At 41.9% G+C, this 26,626-nt stretch overlaps 1 protein-coding gene across 2 annotated transcripts in view; it reads right to left on the reverse strand.

Annotated features, from left to right (window-relative positions):
* The window catches only part of GNG2 (G protein subunit gamma 2), a 121,364-nt gene that overhangs the window by 17,041 nt on the left and 77,697 nt on the right, over nucleotides 1-26,626 (reverse strand). For both annotated transcript variants that reach the window (XM_049612785.1, XM_049612783.1), the window contains one exon: nucleotides 9,147-9,262. In XM_049612785.1, the coding sequence (XP_049468742.1) occupies nucleotides 9,147-9,233 (87 nt within the window). In that variant the 5' untranslated portion in view covers nucleotides 9,234-9,262. The remainder of the gene's footprint in view (nucleotides 1-9,146; nucleotides 9,263-26,626) is intronic.

Consider the following 26,626-nt stretch of genomic DNA (forward strand, 5'->3'; position numbering starts at 1 on the left):
GAACATTAAAAAAATTTTTTAAATAAAAGAATAAAATGTTTGTTGAGGGGTAGGATAGTTATAGATCTCAAGGTCCCTCCCCCCAAATACAAATGTTGCTGAACTACAAAAGACAAAAGAAGAACTTTACATGAAGAAACTTGAAAATAACACCTTAATTAAGTAATCAAAGTTAACATCACAGTGACAATTTGAAATCACATGTCACTGATAGAATGCAATGAGACAAATATCCCCATCAATTCTATATCAATGCCCCAGTTTTGTTAACTGAATTTAATCATGAAGAAATACTAGACAAACCCAAATTGAGTGGTATTCCACAAAATAGACGGCCCATAATCTTCAAAAGTGCCAAGGTCATGAAAGTCAAGGAAGTCTATGGACAGGACAACTAAATGCAACACATGATTCTGAACTAGGTTCTCTTGCTAAAGGGGATATTATTATTATTAGGGTGATTTGCAATACTTAAATGAGGTCTGAGGATTAGAAAGTAGCAACATATCAATGTTAACTTTCTAATTCTGATGACTGTACTTTATGATTATGTAGAAGAATGTTTTTACTTACAGAAAGTACACACTAAAGTATTTGGAAGTGATGGGGCAGCTGTTGACAACTTATTTTCAAATGGTTCAGGGGAAAACAAAATTCTTTGTACTATATTCACAACCCTGTTGTACCTTTGAGATTACTTCCAGAGGAAAAATAATGTTTCAAAAGAAAGGGAAAATCAGAGGTAGTGAATACAGACAACTTCTTCAAGAAGTTCTGCAAAGCAGAGTAAACAAATGAGGCAGCTGCTGGGAGAGGAAGTGGGTAAGTCAAGAGAAAAAAATTAAAAATTTTATTTAAGGGGGCGCCTGGGTGGCTCAGTCAGTTAAGCATCTGATTTTGGCTCAGGTCATGATCTCACGGTTCGTGGGTTCAAGCCCTGTGCTGGGCTCTGTGCTGACAGCTCAGAACCTGGAGCCTGCTTCAGATTCTGTGTCTCCCTCGCTCTCTCTCTCTGCCCCTCCCATGCCCATGCTCTCTCTCTCAAAAATAAATAAACATTAAAAAAATTTTTCTTCAAGATGGAGAAATAACACTGTGTCTGTACATTGTTGGAGCTGACGAAATAGAGAACCAAGACTGATGATTTAGGATGGGCAGATGGTGGAGCGTGTCCTCAGGCAGGGAGATGACATCTGTTGCACAGGTAAAGGAATGACATTTGATAAGCGTGTGCATGTCCCCAGACTGACCACTGCTGACGCCCAGCTATCCGGCAATCTCTCCAAACGAGACTGGGGCTGAGAACACCGGAGGGAAGAAAGGGTCACTCCACACAGTCCCAACAAAGGTTGCCACACTATGATTTTAGGCTCTGAAAACATAGGAAGCCACCCTAGGCAGATACCATGACAGCTCTGAGAAGCAGGTGTTAAGGTAAAAATCAGACCCAAGAATTTAAACAGTATGTAAGGATATACATCTGTCTTCATTACATTCTGAGATCGAGACGCATTTTAAAATTGATGTCGCAAAATGCTTGCAAGCCATCAGGCAAAGAAGTAAGCACTGACAGGTGGTCACTGCCTATGTATGCGGGAAGTCTCATGTGTGAGATGGCAATCAACCCTCTCAGTTGAGTTGCCTGAAAGGCACCACCCAAAGTTGACTTAACTTTAACTTGTTGCTTTAAAGGACCTCAAAGATTGTGCTTGGATGGAGGCCTGAAACAGGAAGTTATTATGAACACTGAACATCGCCCGTCATAGGCCTGGTGACGTACCTGAAGGCAAAGAAACTGCCAACCTCTGGAAGAGACAGAATTTCCAAAGTAGGAGAGATTGGTCTGACATTTGTCTAGAAAGGTCTTTTGCTCAGGTCAAAAGCAACTGGCTACTTTTAAGCCTTCATTTTTCTTTGAACCATTAATATGTAATTCATGTAAGAAAAAATGCAAATGTTCAGTTTAACACTAGTGAATGCAGAAGAAACCTCAGTATTCTTTGACATGCTTCTCAACATCATGGTGTCTGTATCACTGCGGGTGGCCATAATTGAGTAGAAAGGATCTTTCCTGGGTGTGAGGAGTACCCGGGGTCAAACTTTGATTGCAATACTACAGAAAGTAAAATTGTATGGATAAATATCTACTATTTTTTATTTATAAAATAATGAGTGAATATTCTAAGTTCTCTTCCCCTCTCCTCTCCTCCAAGGGTGGTATTAAACTAATGTTGTATCTATAGGATTTTTTTTTAAAAGGAAATAGAATGATATTTTTGAAATTAATAACTTGAAAATAGTCACCAAAAAAGTACATTTATTTAACAAAAAAGAAAGACACTGAAAAGTGTCACCCAAAATAGTTACATTTTTAAAAAGGGAGACTTCATCTGGCCTGAAAACTGGGCTATCCAGAGAAATTCATTTTCTAGGGATTTCAAATCATCAAGGTTTAACAGTACTTCTGTAGCCCCTAGGTACAATGTACACATTGTAAGGCTAAGCGTGTGTAGTGCTTAACAAATACCTACTGAATTTTTAAAAGTTATATCAACTGTCACAAAAATGAAGTGCCAAGCTCAATTATTAACGTATGTGTGAATTCAATTTAAAATTTTTTGCTTCATTATCCGCAAATTGAAAGAATTAGGACTGGCCAATGCTGAACACAACCCTTTCCTCTTTAAGTCCTTTGACATACTGTACTGATTTTATAGTCCCTGAAAATTCTCTCAATTGGCCTATGAGGAGGACAGTATCTTGTTCTCCCTAATAAATCAAATGCAAGCATTTTGGGGAAGAGATGTTAAAACTTTCATTTCAAATGCTGGAGAAAAACTTCAAAAGCCTCAAACTTAGGATGTATGTCCCCTCTCTAGTACCAAGTGTGATGTCTAACTGGTCTTTTTTCAGTACCATTTTTTTTTTATGATTGGTACAATTCCAATCTTTTATGAATCAATCATCAGAAAGATGATTTCTTCCTCTCTCTCTCTCTCTCTCTCCCTTTGCTCCTCCCCCAGCCTCTAAGAAAAAGGAACCTTTGTCTTTAATTCAATAATTTACACATATTTGTCAGTTATGAAAATCGGGTCTATTTTTATGTTGAACTGTTTTAAAAAGAAGGTGTACTATAAATGCTGGCTACTTATAATCATACATATGACATGAAACTATTTGCCCGTCCTCTCTTCATTTTTGCATTTCAGTGAAACTTCTCCTGTGATCACAGTTTTATTTAGCCAGTTATATTCAGGCTTGCAATTTCCCAAACCATAAATGTCACTGGAAATATCACATGGAGTATAGCTCCTGATGTCCTGTTATATGACATTCTTAACACATGAACTTAAAGTTATCCACTCAAAAAGAGTTTCTGGAATGCCTGAGTACTCCACTGCCCTGACGGATGCAGACAGGTGAATGACGTGGTCTTTGACTTTGAGGACTGTAGTCTAGTTGGAAAGATTTGTTTGATGAAAATGGTCAGAATGGCAAGAGATTCACAGACAAATGGGGATTGGAGCTGACCCTTAAAAGGGGAGTAAGATTTGGACAGGGTCTTAGTCAATTCAGGTTCTGTAACAAAATATCGTAGAATGGGTGGATTATAAACAACAGAAATTTATTCCTCACAGTTCCGGAGAGTGGAAAGTCTAAGAACAGAGTGCTGGCAGATTCAGCATCTGGCGGGAGTCCACTTCCTGGTTCAAAGATGTTTTCTTACTATTACCTCCCACGATGGAAGGGATGAGGGACCTCCCTGGGGTCTCTTTTTTTTTTTTTAATTTTTTAAAATATTTATTTATTTATTTATTTATTTATTTATTTATGAGACAGAGAGAGACAGAGCACGAGTAGGGGAGGGGCAGAGAGACAGGGAGACACAGAATCTGAAGCAGGCTCCAGGCTCTGAGCTGTCAGCACAGAGCCCGACGCAGGACTCGAGCCCACAGACCGCAAGATCATGACCTGAGCTGAAGTTGGACGCTCAACCGACTGAGCCACCCAGGCACCCCGTGGGGTCTCTTTTTAAAAGGGCGCTAATCCTATTCATGAAGGCTCACCCCTCCTGACCTAATCATCCTCCAAAGGCCCACCTCCAAATACCATCATATTGGGGTTAGGATTTCAACATATGAACTTTTTTTTTGAGGAGTCGGGGATACAAACATTGAGTCTGTAGTAGATATGAAAAGAATAAGGAGAAAGGCATTCTCAGTGAGGGACCCAGAATAACCAGAGAGGTGGGAATTTACAGAGCATATTCTTGGGGGAGAAAGGGGGAGTAAGGGGAGCAAGTTGGAAAGGTCTATTTGGGATAAATGAGAAATAAATTTGACGTTTTTATGTGGGGTCAATTTATGGAGCATCCAATTAGTTAAGAAGCACTCATTTCACCCACGCCCCTGGCCTTGGCTTTCTTTTTTTCTTACATCTACATTATTCTTCATTATGCTAACCATGCCCTCCGTCAGAAAGCATCTTTCCAGCCTACAATGATTCTCACTCCTCCTTAAGTATCCATTCCTTTCCCATTCATGTGGGTGTGTTAATTCCTAGGAGCAATGTTTGTGCAATGTGGTTCTATTCTAATGTCCATTGATTAGAGCTGTAGATGGCTCACTCTTGCTAGTACAGAAATGCCACTCTAGGAATATGCACTTGAAAAGGAATTAAATCAATCTATCACCTCTTCATGGAGGTGGAAGTGACATGGGATCCTGGGAGCTGTGGGCAGCCATCATATCTGCCACACGGAACAGGCAGCTGAGAAATCTATTCTTGGGAAAAGAAAGAGACACACAAAGGGAGGCAGAGACATGTAACAGAGCTCTCCCGGTTTCCAATGGGCTTCCAGCTCTTATTTCTATTGCTTACCCAGCTACATTTCTGCTCTTGGAATCTGAGACACACTGTATCTTTTATAATCAATCCCCTCTTCCTGCTTAAGTGAGCTTGGGTTAGGCTCCTATTATTAGAAACCCAAGGAGCCCTAATATAATGGTGAATAAATAGATTTACTGAAGTCCTGCTGTCCTTTACTTTTGGACATGCTCTCTCAACTTGTGCTCGAAGGACAAGCTTCCTTTTATTTGTCTCTGCTCAACATCAGTGTGAGTATATTGCTGTTTCATACATCTGAGTGTCACAGTTCTACGCCCCTCTCCGTTCCTGTCGCCAGATCCCTTCCCAGCTTCCTTAAGTTTCTCTTTACTTTCTGTCCTTGAATTAAATGCTAACAAAGAAACACAGAAAGGCTGGGAGTATAATTTATATATGCCTGAGGCTTATGAACAGATAATGGATTCATTAGCCCAATTCTCCCAGGATCTGTGATGCAAAGGGATAGGACACAAGAAGGTTTAAAAATGAATATGCTATTCAGATCCTCTTACTGTACAGCTTCTCTCTGCAGCCCAAGTTATTCTGGAGGCCACAGGAGGGATAGGGCCGTGCCTGCTGATGGGACTCTGGAAGCTCCAGGGCCACTGTGTTCCCAGCCCCCTGTTTCTTGTGGCCTCAGCCACAGTGGGCTCTGTCACATGTACATACCACCACCACTGCCCTTTATAGCTTAAAGAGGTCGCTACTCTGACTGCAAAATCACAAACATGGGATCTTCAGAGAGAAGCTCTCTCTTGCTGATGGGATCATGCATGCACAGCAGGTGGAGAAGCCTGAGTGCTCAGAAGCCTTTGAAGGGACTCCTGAAGGCACATACCCCAGCTCTAAACCATCTAGCTGTCAACTCTGTCAACACAGTCGCAGTTTAGCCAACAGCTGAACTAAAAATAATCTGACACTTCACCACAGCGTGCCTGCCTGGCTCTGATGTGCAGAACAAATACAGAAATACAAGCTGCTGCTGTATTTCCAACAATGTGAGGTCTAATGACATAGTGAGGGTCCAGAGATTTGGATATGAAGATTGCCTAGGAAGATCACCACCCAGGGCCGGCTTTATTAGATGAACGCTTCGTCTCTCTTGCCGTGGTGATTCCTTTGGTGTCTTCGGAAGAAGTATACAAAGGGAACTGGGGTGTGGTGCTGACTTCTTTCTGATGATATTTGGAGATTATGCTTCTTGGCTATCTTATTTATGTCAGTGATAGGTCGTGTTCATATTTTCTGTAACCGCTTCCTAGACTAGGAAGGGGGATCAAGGAGATCCTTGAGGGCAAGAGCCATGTTTTCATCTTTATCTGTCTTTGTCTCTCTAGGACCTAGCAAAGGTCTGGCAATTCAAAAAGCTGTCAGTAAAATATTTGTTAGATAAAAGAATAGATGAACAACTGAAAATCAGTAAAAATCCAACCTTATGATGAGGGTCTGGGAAAGCTTCTCAAAGGATGTAATGATTGGTCTGAGCCTTCAAGGAGTCGCCAGAGTTAGTAAAGCAGAGAGACAGAAAGAAGGTGAGTGAATGTTCCAGGCATTTGAAATTTCCATCAAGAGCATCAGAAGTGGCTCAGTATGGCAGGTTGGCAAAAAGAAGGGGATGAAGCTGAAAAGAGGGGCAGAGGCCAGAAGCACCTTGCATACTCTGCCAACAGTTTGGATTTTATTTTATAGGTGATGGGAAGCATGAAAAGATTTTCTATAGGAAAGGAACATAATGAGAATTTTTTTTTTAATTTTTTTTAACATTTATTTATTTTTGAGACAGAGAGAGACAGAGCATGAATGGGGGAGGGTCAGAGAGAGAGGGAGACACAGAATCTGAAGCAGGCTCCAGGCTCTGAGCTGGCAGCACAGAGCCCGACGCGGGGCTCGAACTCACGGACCGCGAGATCATGACCTGAGCTGAATTCGGCCGCTTAACCGACTGAGACACCCAGGCGCCCCCATAATGAGATTTTCTTATAGAAAATTTTCATTGGCAGCAATGTGGAGGATAGTTGATGGCACGGATGGAGACAGGGTTGAGATGGGATTTTAGGGATCAACTAGGAGCCCCTTGTAGTCAGTCACTCAGGTGAGGGAGGATGGAGATCTGACTTATGGCTGAACAGGCCTATTTCTGTCTTCTCTCTCCCACTGCCAGCTTTTCATCACCTCCAGTACCATCACATCCTCCTTCGGGAGAAGATCTGAGAATGCTGAAGAGTAACAGAAAATGCCAACCACAACAGTGCCTCACAAACACTTTTATCTTAGTTGGGGTGCCCTGAAAGGCAAAGTGACATTTTCCAGAAGGTCCATGGGCAAAACCTCCCTCTGTTCCCGTCCCTCCCAAAGAAGAACTAAATGTCTCATTTTGATGTGACAATCCTTGAACAACCTCACTTCTCTCAGCAGTCACTGTGCTACTTTTTCAGCAAGGGGGTAAGAAAGAAGAGGCAAAAGGAAAAGACGAGATGAAGAAGGTGGTAAAGGAGCAAGGCAGATGGTGAGGACCCTTTATTTATCTCATTCATGAATAAAGAAGAAGAGTTAAAGCTGTTGAAAGAAGAGAAGCTGTTTACATCTTATAGCCCCATTATCAGAACTCAAAAAAGAAGATTAAAATAGATAGATGTCCATGGATATTTGCTTAGCTTACTTATGAGGGAATACCATCACCCCCTTCACTCTCTAGCATGTATCTGATAGGAGTTAGAAGGAACAAACCCTGGGTACCAGGCTGCCTCAGTCGGGTGAGCATGCAACTCTTGACATCAGGGTCATGAGTTCAAGCCCCATGGTGGGTGTAAATTTTTACTTAAATTAAAAAAAAAAAAGGAGCAAATTCCTTCCCCTAGGTTCTTAACCTTGGCTTTACATTGAAACTAAGTGATAATTAAAAACAAAACACACACACACATACACACACACAAACCTGATGCCTGAATCTTAACTCAAGAGATTCTGACTTAATTGGTCTAGAGTGTTATCTTGGAATTGATCTTTTCATAGAGTTCCCTGAGTAATCTGAGTGTACAGGTGGGCGGAGAACTATTGTTCTAGACCAGGGGGTCAGTCAAGTTTTCAGTAAAAGGCCAGAGAGTAAACATTTTATGTTTTGAGGGCCACGTGGTCTCTGTTGTAACTACTCTGCTCTGCTGTTGTAGTGGGAAAGTAGCTATAGACAATATGTAAATTAATGGCTGTGTTATAATAAACCCTTATTTATAAAAATAAATGTTCTGGCTCATGAGCTTTAAGTTACTGACCCTTGATCTACAAGCATACTCCAAAGGTTGGGTAGATAGTTTAGGCTGCTAACTCAGGTATGGAGAAAATAGTAAAAATATTCTAGTTTTAAAAAGAATTTGGGGGGGGCGCCTGGGTGGCTCAGTTGGTTAAGCGTCCGACTTCGGCTCAGGTCATGATCTCGCGGCCCGTGAGTTCAAGCCCCGCGTCAGGCTCTGTGCTGACAGCTCAGAGCCTGGAGCCTGTTTCAGATTCTGTGTCTCCCTCTCTCTCTGACCCTCCCCCATTCATGCTCTGTCTCTCTTTGTCTCAAAAATAAATAAACGTTAAAAAAAAATTAAAAAAAAATAAAAAGAATTTGGCACTTGGAAGAATGTTCTAGTGTTATTTTAATAAAATGAGATACATTTCTGAGTTTCACTTGATAAAATACTTTCATTTACCCACTATGCTGTTTGACTTCTCCTTAGGGAGACCATGTGTGATTTCAGTGTTTTGAAGAAAAGAAATCCAATGAGGTATAAAAGAGTGAAGAATCATAACCTGCAGTGGTGAATAGAAGGATTAATCATGACAGGATTAATCAAGAGAGACACTTAAACTTAGAGCCTAAACCAAGACAGAAAAGTTAAAACCCAAATAAGAAGACAGTCTCTACAAAGTTAGGGAGGTCAACTGGTGACCTGATACGTTTTGTGTGTTCTCCAATCTCCTTGGCTAGATCTCAGCCATGAGCCAAAGTTTTTCATTTGTTTGTTTTGCTGTTATTGTTTTGTTTTTAAGTCTACATGGAGAACCAGTTTTAATCTATGCTGTCATTTCATTTGAGAGAAATCTGGAGAAAGCAAAGACACGTTAGAAAAATGAACGTTTGCCCAATCATTAAGTTTCTCTCTTGCCCTCACTGCTTTCATCACTCTCTATAGAAGGGAAGTCAAGTGACAGGTGGCTGCAAGCCACACTCCTCATAATCGAGGCTGGAGGAGTGGTGTGGGCTACGTGGTCCTCACCTTTATCCTATCGATGTTGGCCTCCATCTTCAGCTGTTCTACCAGCTTCCTGGCTTGTGCTATGCTGGCGGTGTTGTTGCTGGCCATTGGAATGCTGGGTAGGCTTTTCAGATACACTGAAAGAAAACAGGAAGGAAGAATGCATCAGAGAATTCATGGGCTGCCAAATGCACAGGCTCATCATATCCGGGGGTGTCGAAAGAGTGGCTGTGGTCAGGTCTGGCTCTCCCAGCCCTCTACATCCCCAGTCCAGCACTGAGTCTGATTGCAGGCAGACCAGAAGATGAGGTGTGTTTTTCCAAATACCTGCCCTCCCCACCTCACTGCCCTGCCCCTGCCCCCCCCCCACATCCATCTGCACTTCTTCCCCTTCTTCAGAGAAGCACAATGAAGCACAATGAAACACAATGTTTACGAAATCACTTAGAATAAGATGTACTGCTGAATCAAGAAAGCAAGTCATTAAAGTTATCTTATGAAATGAGTTCAAAATAGTAAGGGCGACAATATACATTATTACTGCTGTTATTTTTCAGGTGCTATTGTCAGATACTCTGTTAAGTGCCCTCAGAGGGTAAACAATGGAAGGCAAGCAGAGAGAGGAATGGTACATTATATAATCCTTTAGGACTAAAGACACCAGGTTTGCAATGTTCTCCTGATGGGCTCAAACACCAGCTTTATAGTTAACTGTAATCACCTCAGCCTATTATACTGCAAGGACTCTATACAGGATGTGTGGCTTTTCAGTGTTGTTTATCCAGCATTTTAAAAAATAGTCATTTCTCTCTACTCTATTTGAAATATGGCTAGATTCACAACCATGTACTTGATTCACAACTTTTCATTTATAACAACAAGGGGGAAGGATTGCCATGTCTGAATTGTTAATTACATCAATGAGTTCACAGAATTCTGGTGAATTCTTTATTAAGTATAATGGACTTATTACTTTTCTAAATATGGAAATGGAACACAAATGTTCAGAGAGTGGAATTCTGCACCTATGTAAATTGTGAGATGGTTTCTTTGCCTCTGGCTTTGCCAGATTTCCTCCCCATCTTTGCTCCCATCCCCTTCAGGTCCTATCCCAATTTCATTTTCTCTTCTAATTCTTTCTTGACCCACCATCTCATTTGATTTTTGTCATTCATCTCGGAAAGTACCCTATTTTATTTTTGGTACCCATTTCCCCCACATTCTGATCACGTCTCGCTCTATGTTAAGGTGCCATATGCTATTTCAAGACTGTCTGTATAGATGTCCCCCTCATGGTCACTGACACCCAATAGTGAAGCAATGTCTGAGAGCAGCAATTTAACTAGAGTGCATGACACAAGAAATGAGAGGCATTAAAGCCTTGCTTCAGTCAACAGTTGAATCTTGTTCTGAAGACATTATATTAAAAACTGTGACTTCTGCTAGCTTTGGGCAGTATTTTAATTCAGGGATAAAGTATAATCAGGCTACCATCACAAAAAGGAAAGAGAACACATAGAAAACCTGGGGAAGGAAGAATGACCCATAGTAAGTTCAATGTAAGACTGTCTCTTATTCAGTAAAAATCAAGAAACAATTTTTAATGACCAAAAAAGCATAAGTATGCAAATTATTTCCTTTGGTTCTTATATCTTGGCATCTTATTCTTCACGACAAAAGAAGAAATTATGTATAACTCTCTGTAAACAAAGAGGTCCCTTCATAGTGTTATTTTATAAAGAAGACTGCAAAATCAGCCACCCCAACGGCACTTACAGTATAAACTGGAAGATAATTAACTGTTCTCTCAACTTATTTTCAAAGGCGTCAGAGACAATAAAGTGGGAAGGAAGACTGAAGGGATTTTGAAGCCACAAAGATCTCTGAGCACTACTTTCATATGCTTGAAGATCAAGGGAGGGATCTTTATGTAAAAACAAAAAAAAATAAGAAGAGGCTTTGACAATTACGATTTCATCAGCATAATTAGGGACCCAATCATCTCCCCCACAGGGAAATTACGTATCCCCAAATGGAATAAACATCTAACACCCTTGCAAAATGTCACAAGACCAAGATGGAATTTTGAATTACCAAGTTAGGGTAGTCTAACTCTTTCATTCATTCAAAGTTGGAAGTAGTTATGATCCACAAGACCCTGGACACTGTTCTGTGAAGTTAACATTTCTTCTGAATTAGAATTTATCACACTAGAATACAAATTATCACAGAATTATCAAATACTCATTGGCCCTGAGGGAGCTTTGGGAGTCTGGCCAGCTATTCTTCTGCCCTTGAATTTAAACCAGATTACGTAGCAACTTGTGTCAGAGACCACAGCTTGCCTCCAAATAGTCAAATACTGCTTCTCCTCTTCTTCATTAGTAATGACAATTTTTTTTTTCCTTTTTAACAGAGACCACAAGAACCCTGAATTTTAGCTGGGCAGACTTTACTGAAATATATATTCTCCGGTCTCCCTTGCAGGCCGTTATAGCTCTATGACCAAGTTTTGGCCAATAAGATATAGGCAGAAGTGCCCTTGAAGGGAGCGGGGTGTGTTCTTTGCCTCCCTTTCCTCCTGCTACTGGCCTAGAAGACAGTCTTGTTGGCTATAGTGCTCCATCTTGAACTGTTAGGTTTCACACCAGGGTGAGAAGGAAAGATCCGGGTGCTTACTGATACTGTAGAGCCACAATACCAGTTGTGACCTGGTTATGTAAAGAGAAATAAGTACTATTTTGTTTATACCACCATTATTAAGAGTTTTTCAGCTATTGGACAACAGATCTGCCACTGAGTAAATGACCCATTGTTTTCATGTGAATATCTTAGGAAAGTCTGTGTCCTAATGCCTTTTCATGTTCCTTGGGAAAGCTATGGCTGTCCCAAGGAGACTGAGACAGAAAATGTCTGAGTTTTCTATTGCTCCTGTATCACATTACTACAAATATAGGAGCTTAAATAATAGGAATTTATTATCTTACAGCTCTAGAGGTCAGAAGTCTGAAATAGGTCTCACTGGACTAAAATCCAGGTGTCAGCAGGGCTGTATTCCTTCTGGAGGCCCTAGGGGAAAATTTGTTTTCTTGCCTCATCCTAGCTTCTAGGGGCTACTATTGGTGTTCCATGGCCCTATCCTTCATTTTCAAAGCTAGCAAAGGTGAGTTGAGTTGTTCTCATATCATATCACTCTGACCTCTTCTGTTGTCATATCTCCCTCTGACTCTCCTCTGCTCCTTTCTTCAAGAACCTTGTAATTTATGCCTGGCCCACCTAGATAATCGCGGACAATCTCCCCATCTTCAGGTCAGCTGGCTAACAACCTTAATTCCAGCTGCAACTTTCATTCCCCTTTGCCATATGACGTAGCATATTCACACATACCAGGAATGGAGACATGGGCATTTTGGGGGGCCTTCATTCTACTTACCATGGAAGAAGACCCCTGTACAAACAGAAAAGAGAAGTGGGGAGGTGAGGAATGAGATGGAAAAAGAAGAGGGATGGGGCAGGATGCAAGTCTGAAAATGTTGGGAAGAAAACACATTTGAAACCTAAATGGACTTAAGAGTAAAAGTAAACACAGGTTTTCGTTTTCGTTTGAGGAAGATACAGCATCAGTGTTCTTGGTTTACCATATGACCCAACAGAGTCTAGTATCACTTTTGGAATCGCTTTGTGCATTTTCTTCTTTTGGGTATCCAGTTGCTTTCCCATAACATCCCCCTCCTGGAGATAGAAAGCACTAAACAGTCCTAGACCAGTGTTCCAAAGAAGTATGTTTTCCTAAAAAGTGGCTATGGTAAGAAAAGTTAGCCTGTCTTCTAAGCTTGATGTATTTGGACAATGCATCACGTGTGCGTACACGCACGTGCACACACACACTCAGAACCCTTCTCTTCTTATAAAACTGAAACTCTGTACCCAGGAAACAGTAACTCCCATTATTTCCTCCCCTTAGCCCTAGAAACCACTATTCTACCTTCTGTTTCTATGATTTTGGCTACTCTAGGTGCCTCGTAGAAGTGGGATCATACAGTATCTTTTTATGACTGGCTTATATCACTTAGCATAATGTCCTCAAGTTTCATCTACATTGTAGCATGAATCAGAATCACCTTCCTTTTTGAGGCTGAATAATATTCCACTACACACATTTTGTTTTCCCATTCATCTATTGATGGACACTTCCATTGCTTCCATGTTTTAGCTACCATGAATAATGCTGCTATAAACATGGGTGTACAACTATCTCTTCAAGACCTACTTTCAATTCTTTCGAGTATACACCTCAAAGTAGAGTTGCTGGATCATATGGCCAATCTATTTTTAGCTTTGTGAGGAACAGCCATATTATTTCTCATAGCAGCTATACCATTTTACATTCTCACCAAAAGCGCACAAGGGATGCAAATTGTCAACTTTTCCAATACTCATTGTTTTCCATTGTTTTTGTTTTTGGCAGTAGTTATCTTAATGGGTGTGAGGTGGTATTTCAGTGTGTTTTCGATTGGCCTTCCCTAATGATTAGTGATGATGAGCATCTTTTCATGTACTTATTGACCATCTGTAGATCTCCTGTGGAGAAATGTCTATTCAAGTCCTGTGCCTCTTTTTGTTTTTAATGTTTTATTATTTTTAGGTAATCTCCACACCCAGCATGGGCCTCAAACCCATAAACCTGAGTTCAAGAGTCACATGCTCCACTGACTATGCCAGCCTGGTGCCCCTCTTTGCACATCTTTTTTCAAGTTTATTTATTTTGAGAGAGAGAAAACAAGAGAGAGTGGGGGAGGGGCAGAGAGAGAGGGAGAGAGAATCCCAAGCAGGCTCCACTCTGTCAGCACAGAGCCTGATGAGGGGCTCAGTCCAACAAACTGTGAGATCACGACCCAAGCTGCAATCAGGAGTCAGATGCTTAACCAACTGCCAACTAGATGTCCCTGCCCATTTTTGAATCAGGTTTTTTGCTGTTGAGTTTTAGGAGTTCTATATGTATTTTGGATATTAATCTTGTACCAGATAATACAGGGTTTGTAAACATTTTCTCTCATTTAATAGATTGTCTTTTTACTCTGTTAATAGTGTGCTTTGATGCACAAGAGTTTTTAATTTTCATAAAGTCCAATTTTCTTTTGTTGCCTGTCCCTCTGGCATCATATTCAAGAAGTCATCAAATTCAATGTTGTTAAGTTTCTGCCCTATGTTTTCTTTTGAGAACTTTATAGTTTTAGCTCTTATGTTTATGTCTTTGATGCATTTTGAGTTAATTTTTGTATGTGGTGTTGGGTAAGGGTCCAACTTCATTCTTTTGCACGTGGACAGCCAGTTTTCTCAGCACCATTTGCTGAAAAGATTGTCTTTTTCAAGTTGAACGGTCTTACACCCTTGTTGAAAATCATTTAACCATATATGTGAGGCTTTATTTCTGGGCTCTCTATTCCTAAGTTAATTCTATTCTAAGTTAGTCCCTAAATATTTTATTATTTTTTAAAAATTTTTTGGAATGTTTATTTTTGAGAGAGACAGAGCATGAGTGGGGGAGGGGCAGAGAGAGAGAGGGAGACACAGAATCCAAAGCAGGCTCCAGGCTCCGAGCTGTCAGCACAGAGCCTGACGTGGGGCTTGAACTCACGAACTGTGAGATCATGACCTGAGCCGAAGTCGGACCCTCAACCGACTGAGCCACCCAGGCACCCCAATATTTTACTATTTTTTAATGTTTATTTATTTTTGAGGGAAAGAGAGACAGAGTGTGAGTGGGGGAGGGGCAGAGAGAGAGGGAGACACAGAATCCAAAGCACGCTCCAGGCTGCAAGCTGTCAGTATAGAGCCCAATGTGGGGCTTGAACCTGAGCCAAAGTCAGTTGCTTAGCTGACTGGGCCACCCAGGTGCTCCAATATTTTAGTAGTTTTGACATTCTTGTCAAATGGAGTTTTTTACTTAATATCCTTTTAAGACTATTCATTGTTAGCATATGTAAACGTTACACCACAGATTCCTAATGGGGAAGACAAAAGCTTTTGTTTTTCATCTCTACCTGAGCTGACAGGGACTGCACGCCATGAGAAGTGTTATTGAGAAAAAGATGTTGCACATTGTGAGCCTATCGGGCCAAGAAAAGTGTTGACAAAGTGCTTAGGCAGAAGCATAGATGCATATCAGATATTCTTTGCTAATGTTCCTGTTTCATTTTACATCTTACTGAAATTGGGCAGAAATTATTTTAAGAGGGAAGGAAATGGTTTGACTATACCAACCACTAAAATAACCAAAAGGAAAAGTAAAATTCTGCTGAAAAGATCATGTAGACAAAGCTTTAAGACACACACCTCTTAAAAACAAACAAAAAACTGTTAGTTAAAAAGAGAGGGTGATTAACTTCTATACACTGCTCCTCCCTCACCCCGTCAGCTCAGTCTTTGGGCTGCCTTGTGATGTACCATAGTTTATCCTTGCAGGGGCCCAGCCTGTCCTTGGAACCATCAGAAGCCCACCTCCACGATGCAACCAGCTGTGGACTCTAACTCTTCTAGAAATCAGTGAGGCAGAGGGAAACAGAGCCAGAGTCTGGTTCTCAGGGGGAAACTCTGGATTCCTGGGGTCACTTATGGAATCTCAAAAGATCTCTGGGAATCAGCTGGGGTGATGATCCAAGGTTGGGTAGTGCTGGAGTGACACTCTTTGGTCCAGCCAGCTGTCTTCAGCCCAGCAATTGGTAGCACCTGTAAAGTGCTGCATCATCTGGCAACCAAGTTATGGCCTAAAATATGGGTTCTGAATTTGAATCAGAGAACACTAATACTGCAGATTAATTCTTTCAGAATTCCACAGCCAAGATCTCTTTTCAAAATTCCAACAGTCTACCCTCTGGAAATTCCGAATGGGATTCAATCTATTCTCCAAGTCTCGCTGGCAAAGGTTCTCAACCAGGGAAAGTGCCACCCCTTAAGAAGCATTTGGAAATGTGTGAGGGTGGCCTGAGTTATGACAGTAATTAGGGGCGCCAGTGGCATTTAGTGAGCAGAGGCAGAAACTCTAATGCCCTGCAGAGTGCCAGGCAACAATGAATTGTGCTGTTCCTCGTCACTCAATGAGAAAGGAGACACACACACACACACACACACACACACACACACACACAAGCCATAGATCCATGCATGAAAAATCTGCTCAAAGAAAGTAATCCACAAGGAAAGGTTCAACCAACTTGGCTTTTATATTATGTCTTAGGATCCTGATTACCTTCAAAGGGATGAATAAGTGTTAAGTGCTCATAATTCTTGTTAGCATTATTATGCTTTATGGATATTTGGTCCCTGCTGATTTGAAAGAGGGCACAATCTCTTGCAATGTGCGGGTGGAATGAGATTATGCTGGGTCATATTTGCCAGTGAGGAAAAAGAAAACAAACAACCAAAGCCCCTAGAACAATTCTAGAGTTTGTGTGAGAGACTGGTAGGACTCTGCAAGAATGTCCTAATTATCCCACCTGAATTCCAAGCCTGAGACTAATACAGAAGGCATTTTATTCTTTTTACTGATGAGAGGAGCGTCCCTGCCCCTGAACATGAGAGATAGGCTTGTTATAGAATAATAACCATTAGATGAGTTTTCTTTTTCTAAAAATACATCCAGCATTTTCATTTCTTTCAGGAGGAACTCTTCTGTTAAGAAACTATACATTTTCTTGTCATTTAGTCTTGGGAGTAGAAACACAACTCCTTATTTCTGTGGCACAAAGATAAATAAATGTTTGGATAATGAGATCTTTGCCTTAGAGAGTATAGGTTAATTGTGGTGGATTCCATTTTTCTCATGCTGTACTTGGTGTTTTTTAAGCACGGCATGCAGGCGGCTTCCCTATGGTCTTTCATTTTCATTACAACTGTGTGTTTCTCAGAACTATGTTTTGATAGTTGCAATTGGTGATAAGGGGGCTTGATTTACTTGTTTTGTATATTCGCAGGTTAGGATTACACGGCAATAAAACAAACAATTCTAGGTCTAGAAAACAAATCAGAGGCTTGCAGTCTCCTGTCATTTGATGACATCTTTTATTATTCTCATTTGTCAGGTAGCTGGTATCATCGATGAGTGGTTGTTCGTTGCTTTTGAATTAGAGGCCCAATTTCTAACAATTTCAATTTGGAATTCTCCAGAGCTGCTATAGTTAGTCACCTCGATCAATGTCTACCTTGACTGTTTGTTCCACAACACAAGTTTAGCTTGGTCATTTTGCCAAACTTATTTTTCTGTTTTTTTTGCTTTTTTAGATCCCTACTCTAATTAATTCTGTAACGAGTCACAAAACGCATCACCAAATTGATTAGAGTAGGTATACAAAGAGTCCAGGGACAGGCCTTCACAGTCAGACCATGAGTGAATTTCTGAGTTGTGGCTGCAGTGAGAATCAAATAATAACTGTAAAACAGCCCGCCAGGTTTCAGGGAACTTTTTGGTCACATATCTCTATTACCAGTTGGCCACTTTGACCTGAAAATACCAAAATAGCACATTACGATCTCCACTAATCAGCAAACACTAATTTCTTTTCAGTTTGCCCACCACTAGGGATATTTTAAATCAATAGAGGATTTCTTTGTGAAGGTTGTTGCTTCTCCCTCCACAAGTTCAAGCCCTAGGGTCTCAGGATTGGAATCCACCTCACATGTTCACTCTTTCCCAATCATGTGTTTCAACAATTGGAGAGGGCACAAAGATATCTTTGGGATGTCACAACGTCCTGGTTTCCTCACTGGCCTTTCCTTTGTTCATTTTTAAGCAGCAGTGTGGAGGTGGGGGACGGGTAGCAAATGAAAAGAAGGTGAGAATGGGGAGGGAGGTGTCAGGAAAGGGGGAGGGCAAGGTAGGTCCACACAGACTTGGGCATGGAAGCGCTTGGGGACGGAAGATGTGAAGTGATATTGGACCCTGGGGCACTGGTTAGCATTTGAATAGGGGAAGGGAGAGAAGGAGAGCCAGTGAGGGGAGGGGGGCCAAGGGAGAGGAGGCACAAGAAGATAGCCTCCCCTGTGGAGACCCAGGGAGTTTATGGGAACCCAGAATGCAGAGAGCTGGACCCCACAATGCTGGCTAAGTATGGATTTGTAAATAAAACAAAACAGGAGTCTCCCAAGCACCTTCCCCTTCCTCCTCTCTCTTTCAGTGCTTCTCATTTCCGGGAATTTGATCTTCGAGGCCAAAAGCTCTGTTCTTTTATCAGAGGACCAGGAACGCATACTAAAAATGAATATTAGCTTATAAACCAAGGGCTTGCCATGTGCCAGGCCCTGGGCCAGCTTCCTGTTTAATCCTCACAACTCCAGGGAAGTAAGCACTGCCTCCCTAGCTGAAGGAAATCAAGGCTGGGATTAAGTCAGAACATTGGAGAAAGGGGTATTTCTGAAGCAAGCCCCAACCCCCCACCCCGCCCCAGGGAAAGATGTTCTCCCAGCCCTTCTCAATTCACATTTTTAGATACAGCAGACTGATCCTAATCTGGGGGACTGTGGTTTATGTTTGGCCATTTTCACAAACACAACAGCAATTTTTACAATCTGTGTAGCTACAGGGAGAGCGAGATCTGGTACGGAAGCTATGGGCCAATAGGGAAGAACATGAACCGAGGGAACAACATATCCACTTAAAATCCACCCTGGACTATTTCCATGTGGTTCTGCTGTGACGTTGCCGCTTACCAAACGGGAGAAAGACAAGATTGCGTCTGATTTCCTTCAAATCTGCATGGGGGCCGTCTATGCCTTGTAGGTGGAGAGTTAAGACACAACACAGCTTCCCTGCCTTAGTCGGGTGCCAGAAACCATTATTTGAAATGACCGCCCTCTGCTTTCCAGTAAACCGCTGTTTTTGAAACATCTCTGTGAGATGCAGTCTTCTGCTTGGAAAGAGCATCATTGGTCAGCTGCTTTTAACGACCTTGACAAAAACATAGCCCTCTGAAAAATGTTGACTGAAAGTCATAGATTTCACAGGTTTTGTAAAATGAAACAAATGAATAGGCCATGTTGCAACTTAAAAACAACATGGAAGTTTTAGTTTTTCTCTGAGCCTTGGATAATGAAATGGCTGTATCCACAAATGGGAGCGGGCATTCTCAGATGTTAGATGGGCTTTGCTTGCTCCCAGGAAAAAAGATTTGTGTTTTGTATGGTACATGTTGGGTTTTCTTAATAAAAAAAGAAAGAAAGAAAGAAAGAAAGAAAGAAAGAAAGAAAGAAAGAAAAAAAGAAAGAAAGAAAGAAAAAAAGAAAGAAAGAAGAGAAAGAAAGAAGAGAAAAAAAAGGAAGCCTAGACCGTGTACCAGTAGGGTTCCAACAAAAGAGGAATAATGAGCTTGTTTCCATAGAAATGGCTCTGTTACCCTACTGATGTCTAATGCTCCACAACAGCAGGCAAGGGGGATCTGACAGGCAGTGGCCTTCTGCCTCCTTGTAGGAAATTATTTATTGGTTAATTAATTTCTCTTTAAAAAAAAAAAACAACACTGCTTTAATTCTAAATCCTCAGTGGATCTCAAGCCTTAGGCAACCCCTGGAACCCAGGGAGACTTGCCTGCCTGCGCCTCCTTGCCTCTGCTCAAATGGACTCTTAGGCTTACAAAACGGTGATACCAGAGGTCCTTAGGCTGAGCTCCTCAATGCAGTTTCCCCAGGAAGAACTGGACCCCCTCCACCGAAGTTTGTTATCACTGTATTGTCTAGGGATACTTCCTGAGATGTAATTGACAGATGGTACAAGAGTAGAAAAACAGGTACTAGGAGACAGTAGGCCTGAATTCTAGTCCATTATGGCACTCCTAGCTGTTTTTTGGTGGGAAAGTCACTTAGTCTTTCTGGGACTCAGTGGCTCAACTGGACTGCAGGATTGCACAAGTGTGCCTAATGTTTGTGACAGCATGTTATAAATTATGGAGTGCTATACAAGGAAAAGCCATGAATAAAGAATGATCACCACCATTTACTGAGCAACTACTAAGCTCTGTAACCTAGAAACATTACATGCAGAATCTGCAATCCTCACAAGGAACATGAAAAAGGAATCAGGGACTAAGAAAGGCAAAGGGAAAAATCTATGATTATGACCAACAGTGACTCTATTAACCGAGAACTCAATAATAAGCAAGAACTCAACAAACAGTCCAAAGCAGAGGGGATCTCTTTTGGGAGGGAAGGGTGGGTAAAACTACATCCAATTCTAAAATTTCTAATTTGCATTGCCAATTTATTAAAGAGATGATGATTCTTTGAAGATCAATTGTGATTTCAAATCAGTAAACGGGGGTTTATTGTCTCATGTGTGTGGCTCCAAAGTACGTGCACATGTTATACATAGTAAGTTTCTATGGAAACTGGTCACTGAGTGCATGTGTGAGAACCCTGTGGGCTACCTCAATAATTCTAAGAAGGTGCTATCTTTCACCAGTATCTTCTGGAGGGAAAGGTTCACATCCACCTACAGCATTTGTAAAGGTTTTCTGTGGGCACAGAATAAACCTGCAAGCTAAGAACCCGAGGCTCATTGTCTTCTGCTTCCTCCTCAGGCCTATTTCCTGTATGTAAAGGCCAGCAGAGCATCTGTGCATACAGAGCAGATTTTGCACTAAAACCTACAGTGCATGGTGCTACCCCACATCACCAGCCCTAAACTTCGGCTCTTTTCTCCCAACACAGCACATGCCCCTGGCAGCCATGATTTCGCCATGTCTCTCATTCCCTCACGCACACCTTATCTTTCAGACTCTAGCCCCTCTTCCTCTGAGAAACCTTCCTCAGCAACTACCTACTACGTTGACTACATCCTCAGTCCCTCAAACTCATACCAACCCAGGAGGCTGTGCTAATATAAACCAAGCCATTTCTTGGGCCTTTTAAATAAATGGCATGGTGACTGGCATTATTAATTACTAGCTTCATTAATTACCACCAGGCGTCCTCCCATAAACACTTATTAAACCCACTCCTCTATCTCCAAAGTTTGTCTGTCTTTACTGGCTGAACAGGCCAAGACAGGTTTCACCCCAGGGCCCTTGCACTTGCTGTTTCCCCTGTCTGCCAAGCTGCATTGCCCTGCGTGGTACTGCCCATGACTGCCGCTTTCTCCTTCGAGTTGACGTTCAACTGCCGAGTCTCCTGATGATCACATTATCTAAAGTGCTTCATTTAGCCCGTCGTTCTCGGAGCACATCGCCCTGTTTATTTTCTTGAACGCATGATAACCATCTGAAGTTACTGAATTAATCTGTAGATCATCCATCTTTCTCTTCCCCTACATGCAAACTAAGAGTAAAGACCTTATTGTGTTCACAGTAGGTGCTCAATAAATACTCATTAAATGAATCCAAGTCCCCCATATAGCATTCCCAGCACCCAGCTTGTAAATATTAGATGCTTCAGTAAATGTTGCTACTTATGAGGATGAGTCGCTGGAGCGGGTATCACCCATGCAGCCCCACCAAAGAGTTGCTCCTCAGTACAAATTGCTAACGGCGGCTTTTGTTTGGGAGCAGATGGGCTCCTGGAGCACAGTCCCTAAAAGGGCACCTCCCAGGCTCTTCATCTCATCTGATCTTTAAGCATCCCCACACAACTGGGGCAAAAGATAAGCTTGTGACTTTGAACCTCCTTCTCACCGTTGCCTGGCTGCTGCCAAGAAAGAGACAGATCCTGAGGTAAACCACGCGCAATCTGGGTTGTTCTTGGCAACACGTAAATCACCAACAACTCTTCACAGTTGCAAAGTTACGCAAACACACCGCAAACACACCGTTTGAGAGCGTAAACATCGGTCTGATGCTGAAAAAGCTCCTTTGTCATAGTGGCCTCACATCCCCTCCCCCACCCGGCGGCCACCACTGGCTCAGGCAGAAACCCAGTGTGAGGCCACAGTCTTGAAAATGTGGCACAGAAGACCTTGGCTCCCTTTTGTTAGTTTATTTAAAAAAAAAATTTTTTTTTTTACATTTATTTATTTTTGAGAGACAGAGTGTGAGCAGGGGGTTGGGGGGTCAGAGAGAGAGGGAGACACAGAATTAGAAGCAGGCTCCAAGCCGTCAGCACAGAGCCCAACGCGGGGCTTGAACCCACAAATGGTGAGATCATGACCTGAGCCGAAGTCAGACACTTAACTGACTGAGCCACCCAGGTGCCCCTCCCTTTTGCTAGTTTAGAGTCAGAGACAGTAAGGAGCACAGGTTCTCAAACTTGCTTTTTAAACTATTTTTTAAATATTAAAAAAGTAAAGACTAAAATTCTTTTACTTTAAAAATATTTCAATATTGAAAAGAAATATACAGCCATCATCAGAAACTCAAAAAACACAGAGCTTCAGAAAGCACAGATCCCCTGTGATGTACCATCAAGAGACAACCAAATGAACCCTCACAGTCATTTTTCAAGTGCCTCTCTCCAACTTCTTTTTTTAAAAATTTTTAAAAATGTTTTATTTTATATTTGAGAGAGAGAGAGAGAGAGAGAGAGAGAGACAGAGTGCGAGTGGGGGAGGGGCAGAGAGAGAGGGAGACACAGAATCAGAAGCAGGCTCCAGGCTCCGAGCTGTCAGCACAGAGCCTAACGAGGGGCTTGAACTCACGAACTGCAAGATCATGACCCGAGCCGAAGTCAGACGCTTAACTGATTGAGCCACCCAGGTGCCCCACCTCTCTCCAGTCTCTAATGTTGATTTGTTTTTTGGTGTGTGGTATTATGTTGGGAAGATAATATTAACTAGTACACATACACAATTTGCTGGGGCTTGCATAAATGCTGACTTTCTGAGATGTTTTCCCATCATGCACACTGCAAGATTTATCCACCCCCCACCCCCCAACATTCATCTGTAAGAGAATGAAGTTATTTTAATGTTTCCCCATGACTCAACTGTCAAATTCTATATCATCTTTTAAGGCTGTTACACATCTCTGATATGTCGTGCCGAGCCAGTTTTTATTCTTCTAAACAATACTGTTTTTACAACTCCTGCTCTAAGTACATAAAATAAATTGCCCTGCCAATATCCCTTTGATTATAAGGACTGTGTTAGAGGAACAATGTAAGAAATCCAAGATGAAGGAACAAGTAACTCTTTCTTTTACTTTATCATTAAGTAAGGACACAGACAACTCTTGCCCACACTGATTATCCTGAAGACACCCTGGGTTGGAGGGAAGAAGAATCAAGAAGGGGACCCTTTTCCATGGCACAGTGGTTTACTTGCTGTCTCCAAAAGGTAAAGGAATTAGTCGGAAATGTTGACTTGGGGACCAGGAGACCACCTTACAGATACTTTTATTTTTTAAGTTTATATTTATTTTTGAGAGAGAGAGAGAGAGAGAGAGAGAGAGAGAGAGAGAACGCATGTGTGTGGGGCAGAGAGACAGGGAGAGAGAGAATCCCAAGCAGGCTCTGCGACCTCATGAACTGCGAGATCAGGATCTGAGCTGAAATCAAGAGCTGGACGCTCAACCAACTGAGCCACCCAGGTGCCCCATAGATACTGTTTTTATGCAATGTTTTTTTAATTTAATTTTTTATTTTTAAATGTTTTTATTTTTGAGAGAAAGAAAGGCAGAGCGTGAGCTGGGGAGGGGCAGAGAGAGAGGGAGACACAGAATCCAAAGCAGGCTCCAAGCCCTGAGCTGTCAGCACAGAGCCTGACGTGGGGCTCGAACCCATGAACTGTGAGATCATGACCCGAGCCGAAGTCGGACACTTAGCCAACTGAACCCCTCAGGTGCCCCTCAGATTTTTTTAAAATTAAAGTCAAGTTTATTAGGATATAATTCATACACATTAAAGTTCACTCTTTCTTAATGTGCCAATGAAAGAGTTTGACAATTGTGTACGTATAATCCCCAAACCACTTCAATTGCAGATACTATTTTTGGGAGCTATTTAACAACAGTGTCTGCTCACTTTCTTCCTTTTCTAGCCTGGTCTCACAGAATAAAGACCTCTGAGATCAGTCCCCAGGTACCGAGAACAGTTCTAGGAAAGCAAAGGCTGAGAACTTGACTCACCTTCCTTAATATGGAGTTCATGGAGTTATGAAATCTCGGAAGTTAGCAGGCCCCAGAAGTTATCTTGCAGGACCATCTACCCAAAACAAATCTTTTTTATAATCACTGATTTAATACACTTTAATCACTTGTGACACAGGTTTTGGAAATACCGCTGAGTGTCTGGAGCCCCGGGTAGCACAGTGTTTTGCTTAACAAGTTTGGTTCAGTTTTGGCAGCCCCTGCGGGCTCATGACAGGAAGGCCTATCCAGGATGAGGGGTGAGGATTTTTCTAGGAATGAGCAAGTTAAAAAACATGGCTTCAATATGGCTCCTCTGCAAATGTATGCCACTAACCCTTAAAGACGGGTTAAATATGAGGCATTTGAAACCCACTGAACCAAGATCTTATTTCACAGATAAAAACAAAACAAAACGAAACAACACAAAACAAAACAAAACTTGAGGGCCTGAGCAAAGAAATGAATTGCCTTAGAAAATATCACTAACAACTAGTGTCAGAACCAAGGACTTAAACCTGTTTCCTATTTCTAATATCAGAAGCATTATTAAGCTTCAAATTTCTTCAGAGGCACCTGGGTGGCTCAGTCGGTTAAACATCCAACTCTGGTTTGGGCTCAGGTCATGCTCTCACGGTTCATGAGTTTGAGCCCTGAACTGGGCTCTGTGCTGACAACACAGAGCCTGCTTGGGATTCTCTCTCTCCCTCTCTCTCTTCCCCTCCCCTGCTCCCTTGCTCCCTCTCTCTTTCTCTCAAAATAAATAAATAAAGTTAAACATTTTTTTAAGGGTTCAAATCTCTTCAGATTTCTCACTAAATTCTACCTCCACCCCCATGCCTGGCCACTACTAGAAAAACCCTATAAGGGAATGGGGTGGGAGATGGGGTGTCGGTGACATAAAAACACTATCATACTCCCTCTGCTGATCCCTCACCAGGCCATGGTGATCAGTACCCAACAGTGAAACAGTCTGATCTATTTAGGCTAGAGGAACTGGGCTTAATTTTCTCACTTTAGTTTTTATTTTTATTATTTTTTTTTTACTATTTTTGTAAAGAATGTAAATACCTGGCAAATTTGACTACAAGGTGCCTTGATTAGTGAGTGAATAGTATTTGCTGAGCACATCTCTGCACTGGAATAAAATACGTTTAATGTTGTATGGTAGGAGAAACTTGAGTCAATCTCCAAGGAATTTTCTGGAGGCCATCTCTTTCTAGTACATGTGGCATCTGTGGATGGAAATGTGAAGGGAAAGGCAGAGGGGCATGGAAGCAGGGGAGCTGTGAGGATGCTTTCTGAGCTGACATCTAGGGCACCCCAAGGTACTGAACCAAGGTTCACAAAGGAAATGTGGGAATCAGCATGGGGGAATAGAGTGCTGAATTCTGAGGCTGGAAGTCTGGATGTAGGGTTTCAACTTTGCCAAGTGATCATACGTGAGTCATTTAAACCCCTCTGGGGCTCAGTTTCACCTTCTGTAAAGTAAGAATCTGGAGGTGAATGATTGGTTCCTGCTAGTTATTGTAGAGATAATAAGAGTTTCATTCCTGTCAGTGTATCACTGAACCCCGCACCTCTGGGATTTTCTCAACACAGTTAAGTGTCAGTTCAGATTCCAAAATTCACTGGAAATTTGTCCAAGGAGAGTGGACAAATATGTGGAAAAGCCTTAACACCAAGAGGTCCCCAGTTGGTTGAAAGGAAGATTTCAAGCCTTCTATTGTCTCATGTCCATTTCCTGTCTTCCCAGATCAATCCTGCTGTACTCTGATGATAAAAATTCAGAACACCCATCTATTGAGCCTGCCTCCTTTTCCCTGTTCCTCAAAACCTTCATGTTCTCACGTGTCACCATACCAGGTTTATATCCCACGGTCTATTGTGTGGTCACTCCCTTCAAACTCACAGCAATCCTGCCACTTTCTCCCTCAGTCATACCAGCTGACAAAATCCCCACCCCTGATTGAATCCAACTCTCAATCTTATCCTTAAGCAGCTAAAGAGTGTTGAGTAAACACACAACCACAAATTCACAGATATTAACTATAAGTAGGTCCTCGGTGCTGTCTAGTTTTTCTTCCACATTTCCTTAGTCAACTTCCAATGACGTTTCCCATACCTTCTCCTCTCTCCTCAAACCTTTAATACCTCCTTCTGTCCCCATGCTCATCCCCAGCTGATGACCTTGCTTCTTATCTCAGTGAAAAACTAGCAGCACCCAGAAGAGAACAGCCATGTTCTCCCATGACCAACCCCACCCACTCACCTGCACATGCACTTCTCCACTCATAACTACTGCCTTCTCTTCTCTCGTGAGGATGAACAGCTCATGCCCTGGTTTGGTTTTGTTTAGTTTTAATATCTTGGTGAGCAGACCCTTCACTTTAGCACTGGCCCCCATCTTCTCTACTAAAGAACTTGACCCTTGTCCTTTTTCTCTCATTTTCTCCTGCA

Source organism: Panthera uncia (genome assembly GCF_023721935.1).
Source record: "Panthera uncia isolate 11264 chromosome B3 unlocalized genomic scaffold, Puncia_PCG_1.0 HiC_scaffold_1, whole genome shotgun sequence".
NCBI classification, from domain to species: Eukaryota; Metazoa; Chordata; class Mammalia; order Carnivora; family Felidae; genus Panthera; species Panthera uncia.